General features: G+C 41.9%; 1 protein-coding gene across 3 annotated transcripts; it reads left to right on the top strand.

Moving 5' to 3' along the window:
* Nucleotides 1-16: 16 nt before the first annotated feature.
* On the top strand, nt 17-9,607 carry npat (nuclear protein, ataxia-telangiectasia locus). Of its 3 annotated transcripts, none has more exons than XM_004561346.4 (17): nt 17-219; nt 385-503; nt 595-655; nt 749-821; nt 1,019-1,059; nt 1,406-1,648; nt 1,748-1,823; nt 2,663-2,786; nt 3,231-3,319; nt 3,427-3,508; nt 3,589-3,685; nt 3,802-3,918; nt 4,406-5,806; nt 6,119-6,219; nt 6,699-6,792; nt 6,924-8,260; nt 8,862-9,607. In XM_004561346.4, the coding sequence occupies exons 1-17, from the start codon at nt 183-185 to the stop codon at nt 8,940-8,942; spliced, it is 4,173 nt and encodes a 1,390-aa protein (XP_004561403.3). In that variant the 5' UTR covers nt 17-182; the 3' UTR covers nt 8,943-9,607. The 3 variants fall into 3 exon arrangements, with proteins under 3 accessions (XP_004561403.3, XP_004561404.3, XP_004561402.3); XM_004561347.4 differs by having other exon boundaries at nt 3,228-3,319; nt 3,820-3,918; XM_004561345.4 differs by having other exon boundaries at nt 3,228-3,319.
* The last annotated feature ends 341 nt before the right edge of the window (nt 9,608-9,948 follow it).

Here is a 9,948-nt window from a genome sequence, read left to right as displayed (position 1 = left end):
TTATACGTGCTTGAGTTCCCCGCCTTTTGAGTATAGAAGCAGTATTGTGAAGACGTCGCCTTCACAATAATATCACTGACGTGGTTTCATTTCAGTCAGTTTTTGAGCTTCTCGGAGACTTTTTCTGAACATGGAGTTACCTGTTCACATTTGAGGCCGCTTTCACCAACAATTAGTCGGTCATGTTGCTACCGTCTGACGTCGCTCGGCTTGTTTTGGGTAAGTCTGGTCGTCCATAGCAGACGAGTAGCTGTGGGGTTAGCCAGCAATGACAGTCGAGTGTAAATGGGTGGCTTTAGCCTCACAGCCTTAACGGTTGATTGGGCTGCAGTTGGAGGGTAACTGTTACTGCTGACTGAGGTGCTACTAATGTCCTTCCGCTAGGGTACCTCCAAGAAGAGGGACTGTCAGCTACAAGCCAAGCTTTCATTCACGAGAGCCCCAACCTGAAAGAGTATGCCGAGCACACCACAGGAGATGGGACTATTCCTGCTTGCGTTTTTGTAAGTGTGCCTTCCTCCCTCTTGTAAGCCGCCTCCACAGCCTGTCATGATTACAGCTGACTGCATTTATGTTTAATCTTTCCTCACACAGTCCATCTTTGGGAAGAGCCTGACAACCATTTTAAATGAGTATGTAGCTGCTAAAACAAAAGGTAAGCCATTCAGAGGATCTCTTTAGTGTTTTATGACCGATTATTGTTCATATGTCATGGTTTGTTGCTGATGATTAGTCATATTTTCAACAGAGTCTTGTCATGAGGTTCCCGTCATGATGACTTCATTGTGGAAAAAGCTGGATTTCACACTCAACCAGATTAAGTAATGAACTTCACTAATAATTGTGTGATAGCATAGGATGCATGGGGCTGATTTTGAAAAATGATTTCTTATTGTTTTCTATTGTTGATTGGTATGTTGTTGTGAGACGAAAGATAAACATCTGCTGCTGTGTTTCTGAATGCTAAAACTTGGTGAAGTGAATCAATATGTGAATATTTTTCTGCATCTTTCCTTAGGTCATTGCAGAATTCCCCTGCTATATCAGCATGTCAGAGAAGTAAGTTTGTCAGGTTGTTTGTTTTGACGTAATGGGCTAATATGGTGATGTAGCTGAAAGCATCAGGTTTAATGCATTGATGCATTTATGTAGAAATATACCTATAACGTAGGAACAGAAACTGTTTGAAAAGGGACTTCCCTAATCATGAGCTTATTGTGATTATAGTTGCCTGTTCCTAAAACCCCAGGAATTGGCATGTTACCCAAATAACTTCTGAATAAAAACATTGTCTATACATCAAATTGGGAAATTGGCACCATGATTACTTACAGTTGTCAAACAGTGCCTCAGCATTCAGGTTTTATATGTAACCTATTTACTTATCAGCCTCTGTGTGTTGCAGCACGTTCACGTGTTGGATTGGCAAACATGGCTAGACAGCAGGTCCTTGCCGTGGCTTCTGCGGGTGCTGTTGTCTGTTCATCGGTTTCTGAGACAAGCACCATCATCAGCCCAGCGCACACCTCCCACAGCATGCTTGCCCACTCCACCCCAGTGTGCTACAGTGGTCCGAACAGCAGACCAGCTTCTGGCAGTGGCACAATCCAGCATATTCATGACAGCAGCCGATTAATGACTACACCCAGTCAGTAATATAACACACAACTGAGTACAAATGCTAAAGTAAAGTAATGCTAAGATCACAGCTTTTTTAATAATAAATATTCAAACTTATTCGTTACAGGGGATTCACCCATGCAGATCATTGTTTCAGAGCATCGGCTAAATCCAGGCCCAATGTCTCCTGGTCGAAGGAAATGGTATGAATAGTTGTTAATGCTTTACTATAGGTGTTATTACATAAACATCTGTCCAGAGTGCTAAAGACAGACTAATCTAAAGTGGATGGAAAAATTAGCTTTCGTTGTACATAAATTGTGCATGGACATTGCTGTTACAATGACTTTACAGTATCACTGAATAAACCTTTCGCATTGCAGAAAATGTGACTAATGATTGCAGAAACAACAAACATGTATTTGGTGTGTTGCATAATCCAGAATGTTAGTGATTCAGTAGCTTTTCTTGCTAAGGGTTTGTCAAACTTCACAGGGTGTTTACTGTAAAATGACAGTTGTGATCTTGAGCACGAAAAAAATGCATCAGGTAGGGATTGTGAGCAAGTTTGATTCATTTCTGACCAATCTAGGAGTAGTGATCCTTCTGAACTGTGGATGGAGAGGACATCAGATGCCATGTCATAAGCTAATTGGTCCTTTGGCTGGTTGAGCTAAAAAAAATAAAATGCTGATTGTAGTTAATTTCACATGACATTAATCAGTCACAAGGCTGTGTCACTGCTTATTCTAAATGACTCAATATCAGTATGTTGTTCCTTAATCTGCGCACACACCGAAAGCAATCCTCAGTGATATAGCCATAATCAGAAACCATAGAAAGTGATATTTGGCGACTTCAAGGGACTTCGACGAAAAGAACATGCTGGTGACGCAAAGTCAGCCTGGAATATTGTCTGTGCTGGGTCACCCCAACTTCATTGATTAATTTGATCTTCAGCATGTGATATTTTTGTTTGACTTTATTGTGCTGTTATTGTTATTCCCATGGTTTGTTTAAAATGTTTTTCTGTTGTCTTCAGGGACACCCCCAGGAAGAGAAGTGGTGCTCCGAGTGGCTCCAGTGCCCCTAGCAGATCTGCTACAGCTGCTGGCAGCAGCAGTGCAGAACCCCAACCTGAAGAGGCTGTTGATGAAAACTTCCCTGTAAGTAAATGGCCCGGCCTGTATTTGTACAGCGCTTTACTCAGTCCCTAAGGACCCCAAAGCGCTTTACACTACATTCAGTCATCCACCCATTCACACACACATTCACACACTGGCGATGGCAAGCTATGTTGTAGCCACAGCTGCCCTGGGGCGCACTGACAGAGGCGAGGCTGCCGGACACTGGCGCCACCGGGCCCTCTGACCACCACCGGGCCCTCTGACCACCACCAGTATGTCAGTAATGCTAGGTTTCCTAATCGCAGAGAAAAGTTAAAGACTACACTTCAATCACATATTAACAAATCCACTGACATTGTTGTTTAAAACCTTGTTGATCTGCTGAATGGTCATATATCAGTCTGTGTCTCTAGATACAAAGAAAAATTACTTTATTGCATCAGAAATGACACACTCTCTGTTTCATCTCACTCTTTACAGCAGCTTGTGATACAAAACGCACGTGACAAGATACTGGGTGACAGGTCCTTACAAGAGAAACTTGCTGAAAACATCAACAAAATCCTTGCAAAGTAAGTAACACGATAGGACTCTTCATTTTGTTTGCACTTGGATGTATTGTGCATAGTTTTTGATAATGATTGTGCTGTTTCCTACTCTGTTTCATCACTACTATCAGTGAGCCAATGCCCCAAACATCAAAGGGTTCTTCAAGTACAGTGGAAACAGACCAGTCTATAGATGAAATACTAGGATTACAGGTGATTTTTTTTCTTAACATTTTGCTTGTAATGTTTTCACTTTTTCTGTGTAATTTATTATTATTTACTCACGTATACAGGGGGAAATTCATATGAGTGACGACGCCATCCATGACATTTTGGAGCAAACTGAGTCCGACCCAGCTTTTCAGGCTCTCTTTGACCTCTTTGACTGCAGTAACTATGACCTCATTTACTTTAATGTGTTTTCCTTTAAATAATGGTTCGCAAATGTCTGTAACAGTTTAACTAAAGAACTTTTTGTAAGACTTTTTATAAATTGATGTTTGCAGATAAAACTAAATTTGCAGATGGAGAAGCAGGAGATGGCGATACGAGCAGTAGTCCAGAAGAGACCGACACTGCTGGAACTACATCTGCAATCAGACTCCTTCAAAATATTGATACAGGTAGTCTGTCATAATCTAAACGTCGAAAAGGCAGCATAAATGTCTACAGAAAGTCTGGAAGGGGCTTAGAGGTGTAAGGCTGTAGCTTCTTGAGCTTCTAACAGTTGGTAAACTTTGTAAACAAAGTCAAAAATTGAAAAGTACCTATAATTATTCCTAATTTAAGAACTGAAATGAGCTGCAGGAAAATACTAGCCATGACGAAGAGGTGGAGTGCACTTTCAGATAGTCTCTCCTGCAAGACATTCATGGTGTTGTTCACAGTAGTGTTGAGAACTGTGGGGAAAAAGAGAGTGGTTGACAGCTGGTTACAGGAACATCCCTGCCACTTGGACTTCATAAAACCTGGAAGCATCAGTTGTGAAATTATAATAAAAATCCAAACATTTTTCCAAGTTTAAATAACTTTCTATGAGAGGTCAAGCAGGTTATCATTTCTGCTAACAATAGAGACAAATGAATAATTGAACTCTGTTTCTATTTTCAGGTGCCACACACAGTGATTCAGCTGCTTCAGATACAACACCAATGACGGTGAAGACGAAACCTGGGCAAGAGCGAAAGACAAGAAAGTCCGCTCCTCCAACACTGTTAAAGAAAACAGTTCTTGGTCCCAGTGGCAGATCATCCAGGATTGAAAACAGTTCAGCCAGACTGATAGTGAGTCAAGGGGATCCCCGAGGTGTCTCAAGTGCTCCAAGAAACTCAAACAGAAAAGAAAAAGATGCACTTTTCACTAACACTGTCAATGAAACACCAATGGATATTGATGAACCACTGAATACACCTCCCCCTCCTCCTTTGGACAGTTTGGCCACTCAGGAGCCTCCCGCAAAGGACAGCACTTCTATCGCGCCTGTCTTTGGTGAATCTTCCACAGATCCCTCGCCAGTGGACTCTTGTGCTTTTCCTGAGCCAGAGGAAACATCGGCCTCAAATATGAACAACCAAAAAGAACCTAAACAATCACAAGAGTTTAAAGATCAACCTGGTGCACCCGGAGCATCATCTTTGCCTCCCGAACAAGCTCAGCTGAACATCACTCCAGCGCCCGCCGCTGACCTACCTCAAATATTACTCTCAAACAGTGGAGGAGATACTCTACCAGTGTCTACTTTCTCAGTAATATCAAAATCTGTCTTAAAAACATCCTCTTCTACAGATACTACAGCTTCAGCAGCCTCACCCTCATCTGCTTTTATTGCTGCCCCATCTACGGCAACACCTGCCGCACCAACGTCTGCTTCTACCTCTGCAAGTCCAAGAGCTGCACATGCCTCACCCGCATCCTCGTCCTCCTCCTGTGCCCCCGTTGCCCCTCCTCCTGCAGCTTCAGTTGCAACAACAGCTGATCTGTTAACCACAAGCATCCCAAACACGGCTGCAACAGACTCCAGTAATGTCATGTCTTTGAAAATAATCATAAGTGATAACCAGGATGAAGGTTCTTCCAGCGACACAGCCTTAAACCAGGCAATTTCCAGCATTTCTGGAGACAAGATTCCCACCATTTACGTTTCCTCCCCAGCTAAGCCGGTGGGATGCCCTGAAACTCCAAAGGCCAACATGGATGAGGTGGCGCAGGCAGTTAGTGGATTACAAAGTTCTGAGGCATTTGCTAGTCCTCTGAGCAGCAAGGCTGGAGCAGTAACTGCATCTCCACTAACTGGAACGTCACAGGCCCAGCAGAGCTATATAATTCAACTACCCCTGGATGCAACTAACCCTGCCCTCCAAGGAGCCAGCTATTTCCTTGTAACAGAGCCCCCATCTACCGAAGCTGAAGGCAGACAGGTGGTGCTGCCTGCTGGTGTCTCAAACGGACAGTCTTTACCCACAAATCAATATGCGGTGACAACACCAACTCGCTCTACAAGTTACTCCACTGGTAAGAGACAGAAGGCTGCAAAACTGAGTCATCCCACAAACATTACATCTATAAGTGAATGTAAGGTAGTAAGCAATGTGCAGTGTGTATAACAACATACTTTTCCACATTATTGCACTGATTACAGTCCAAAATATTGAAAGTAAAGTTCTTTTGGCAAAAGGGACACTGTCGTTAAGCAATTTATTTATTTATTTTTGAGTTATCAATGGCAACAAGGCATGTCCCCATGTTTAATCTTTTTCCTTCACTTTCAATAACTTTCTCAGTATCATAATTATCAAACTATGACATCTGTGCTCCTGTTTGAAGGGTCAGCACTCGTCCTGCCATCACCCGTGAAGCCCATGATGCTTCCTGTTTCTGTTGTAGGACCGAATCCTGTGGGGAAAGTGCAGATGGTGTCCAATCAAGTAAGATCATTTTATTGTTAGTCGGAGCATGTGGTTTGCAGTTAAAAGCATTTCCTTTCTTACCATTTTAACCAGAATGATGGAGTGAGAAAAGCTTTATTTCTTTATTAAATGAGACACTTTCAGACCAAATTGGCTGCTAAGTAAACAAAACTGTCCAACTGTCCAAACTTTGCCACTCTCAGGTCAATGTGTTAACTTTATCTTGTGTGCAATGCAAACTGGTAAATAAAATGTATTATACATTGTATTTCAAAGGATAAACATACTCTTTAACCTTTACATACTGTTCATATTCTATGCTAGTATGGCTTGGGTCAGTTTTGACCCAGTCAAGTTTCTGTTCAATTTTGAATTGAAGATCTGTTTGATTATTGTTTATCCAAGACTTTCTGTAAGTAAGACATTCTGCTTCTACAAGGAGTCCCAGTTCACTTCACATGTAAACCACATTAACCCATTCATTGTTACATTTACAGCTTGTTGCCATACAGAATCCTGTATCAGTAGAGCAGACAGAAACTGTCCCGTCCAAAACTCCCACCGTCGCAAGCAAACAACCTGTAGCTGCTGGTAAGTTAAAGGTTAACCTGCTTCTCCATGGTGAAGATGTATACTGGCTAAAAATTATATGGTATCCTTTTTTGAATGCATCTTTGCTCAGCATAATGTTTTAATTTCACGGCCTCATTTCTAAATTCCAGGCACTGAGAAAATTCTGGGCAGTAAAGAGGTTCAACCTGTATCAGCTGGAAACACAGACCAGCAGGATGCAGAAAAAGGTGCCAGTCACAGGAGAATTTTATGTTTTGACTCTTCTGCAGACATTCAACCACAAACTGCTAAAACAACTACAACCAGCACAGCCATGACTGCAACTACATCCCCATCACCATCTATCCAGCAGACTGAGAAAACTAATACAGAGTCGGTTGTTCGAATAAGACCTACTATCCTGGGTGGCAACAAACCCAAGAGGAGGGTAGAAACTGTCAGATGTTTAGCAAGTCCGCAGGCTGGAGTAAGCTTAGTGAAGGAGCCCTTTTCTTTACAACAGTACCAGAAAGATTCTGCTAAAAAGAGCTCTCGCAAGCAGGATCATAACACCCACAAGCAGGAGTCTCAAAGTGCCAGTACCAGCAGTGCTGATGCTTCAAAGGTTGAGGCTGGAAAAAAGTCAGAATCAGAAAAAAGATCAAAATCTGTTGAGAGGAAATTCAGTCAGGATGCACATAAAGATAACTCAAAACCTAAGGATTCGTATAACTCCAAGTCAGAGTCTGATTCTGCACTAAAATCAGGAAGTAGGAAGGACAAAGAGGAAAGCAGCAGGAAAGAATCTGCAGAGAAGGTGCCTTTGAAACCACGTGAGGGACGTACAGAAAAGAAGACTTCCTCTCAGGAAATGCCAAATGTCACAGCTAACAAAGAGAATGAAATGAAGGGTAGCATGCAAGACCAACAACCTTCATCCTCAGCATCAAGAGACTTGAGCCCTCCAGCTGTCCCTCAGCCAGCATCTCAGAGTCAGTCCAAAGTTACAAAAACACCATCTAAAACCAGTTCTCTGGCTAAACAGGCAGCTGAGATGCTTCAGGACATTCAAGGGCTCAAATCTCCCGCGAATCCAGTCAAAGGGCTTGGTGCAAGCAGTTCAGACCTTCCTGGAAGTGGCAGTAAGCAGGAAGCACCTGCTGATTGTCCCAGGACTCCTCGACAGAAGGGAAAGGTTAAAGACGGAGAGGGTACTCCAAAGCATCTAATGCCTCCCAACACCCCAGATGTACCTGGCTGCAGCCCTGCCAGTGAAGCCGGCAGTGAAAGCAGCATTAACATGGCTGCTCACACACTTATGATTCTTTCACGTGCTGCCATCGCCAGGACAGGCAGTCCACTGAAGGACAGTTTGCGTCAGGAGGGGATAGGAGAAAACTCGCCTACTAGCTCGAAGAACTCAAAGAAACGCAAGCAACCTATTTCAGCATCAAGCCCCCCTCCAAAGAAAGAATCAAAACGATCTCCCACCAAAAAGAAAGACCGAGTAAGTACAGCAGCATGGTTTTTGTCCAGTCTTTTTTTCCTCTTTATTTTGTATTCAACTCTTTTGTGTTTTGTTGTGTAGTGATTATCAAAGGTGTGTGGACACCAGATGAACTTCCATTGCGTATCAGTCCTTTTTACGTGTTTATTATTTATTTATGGAACCTAATCTAATTTACTAAATAAAGTACACTTTGTTATTATGCCCAAGTACTTCATAGTCTCTTCAAAATATGCATATTTGGTACAATATACACTTGCAGTATGATGAAGGTGGAATGAGGTGCTTGGGCAAATACACAGCCAGTTAACTGGGTCCTAACACCCTGGCATCCTGTGCGATTGCCGGTCTTGCTTGTTGGTAAGCTATGTGACTGTTTTGAAAGCGTGACAAGTTTCTTGCCAAATATGAGGACCACTCAAAGAATCTTGACACTGCACATCTTTGGATCATCCAGCCTTAAACTTGCCAAGTGTAAAGTAGATGTTGAGTTGTTAAGAAAAGCAAAGCAAGTAAAGACAAACACATACACACGAAGGCAGATGTTTGATACCTAGTTCTGTCATAAAACTCTTATTTATTGCTTTCATTTTATTTGCAGGAAAGAAAGAAAATTATAGATTATTTCCCTGAAGACTTGGATGTGGATAAGTTCCTGTCTTCACTTCACTATGATGAATGAAACCGGACACGCCAGCAGGAAAGGACTGTCGTAACTTGTGTTACAATCCAGAAATAGAACAAGCCCTCTGATAACACAGTACATCTGGTTCCTGTTAATAACTTTGCCTGAGACATTAAAGTTGAAATGGATTTTTCAAAAAGTGTGGGAATTTTGGCAAACCCCCTTCCCTCCAGTGAAGGTGACATATCTCATGATCATGTTGCAACAGTAGCAAAGCAACCATTGCACTTTCGATTTTTTACACTTTTTACTCAGTAATGAACATGAGGACATTGATTTACACTCTGACTTATGTTGTGGAACAGTTTTGATTTTGGGCACTTTGGCAGAGTGGGTGTGTGTTGTTAATGGTCGACTCAAAGAATTGCCTTGGTCAATATTTGACTCCTTTGATAAATACTGGCCTATTTGACACCTGACAGGTCTGTATCTAAAATTACACTTTGGAATATGTTTCTAGCAGACATTTTTAAAAACACTGAATTATAGCTCCTGTTTTTGAGTTGAGAAACATTTTGTTATTTGAAAAATAAAAAAACTAGTGTAAATGTACGTTTTAGTAGCATAAACATGTATATTACCTTTTTTCAGAATCAGATGCTTTGTTGAAGCTGTTCACATTTGTATACTTGGCTTCATTTTAATAAAACAAAGAAAATCATGCTTGTTCTTTTGTCTACATTTAAAGCCATACTTACTAAGTCCCTATAAAGACTAAAAGAACACGTGTTTTTTTTTGTTCAGTGTGAATGTTGTGTGAAGGCTGGGACAACACCACAGGATGATAAGGAAATCTGGAGCTCTAGAAAGTATAAGGTTTGTCAGTGTTGTCCTTTGATGGCTGAAAATGTTGAGGAAATCCTTCAAGGATGCTTGTGTCACATTTGAACTCTGATGTTCATAACCTCAGGCAGCCAGACTGATTTGTAGATTCTACTGGTGCCAGTGACGTTTAGGTGTACCGCGTGACTCAAGGTACATGCTAACCTATTGACCTTTCAGG

The sequence above is a fragment of the Maylandia zebra genome, linkage group LG14 (assembly GCF_041146795.1).
Source record: "Maylandia zebra isolate NMK-2024a linkage group LG14, Mzebra_GT3a, whole genome shotgun sequence".
Taxonomy (NCBI): Eukaryota; Metazoa; Chordata; class Actinopteri; order Cichliformes; family Cichlidae; genus Maylandia; species Maylandia zebra.
The sequence above is the reverse complement of the archived record's forward strand: the minus strand, read 5'-3'. Positions and strand labels throughout refer to the sequence as shown.

Excerpts from the sequence above, each read along its gene's own strand:
- npat (XM_004561345.4), top strand. The coding sequence starts at position 183 with ATGTTGCTACCGTCTGACGTCGCTCGGCTTGTTTTGG. Across the intron at positions 1,824-2,662 it reads TCTCCTGGTCGAAGGAAATG|GGACACCCCCAGGAAGAGAA; the intron begins GTATGAATAGTT and ends TGTTGTCTTCAG. Across the intron at positions 5,807-6,118 it reads CTCTACAAGTTACTCCACTG|GGTCAGCACTCGTCCTGCCA; the intron begins GTAAGAGACAGA and ends TCCTGTTTGAAG.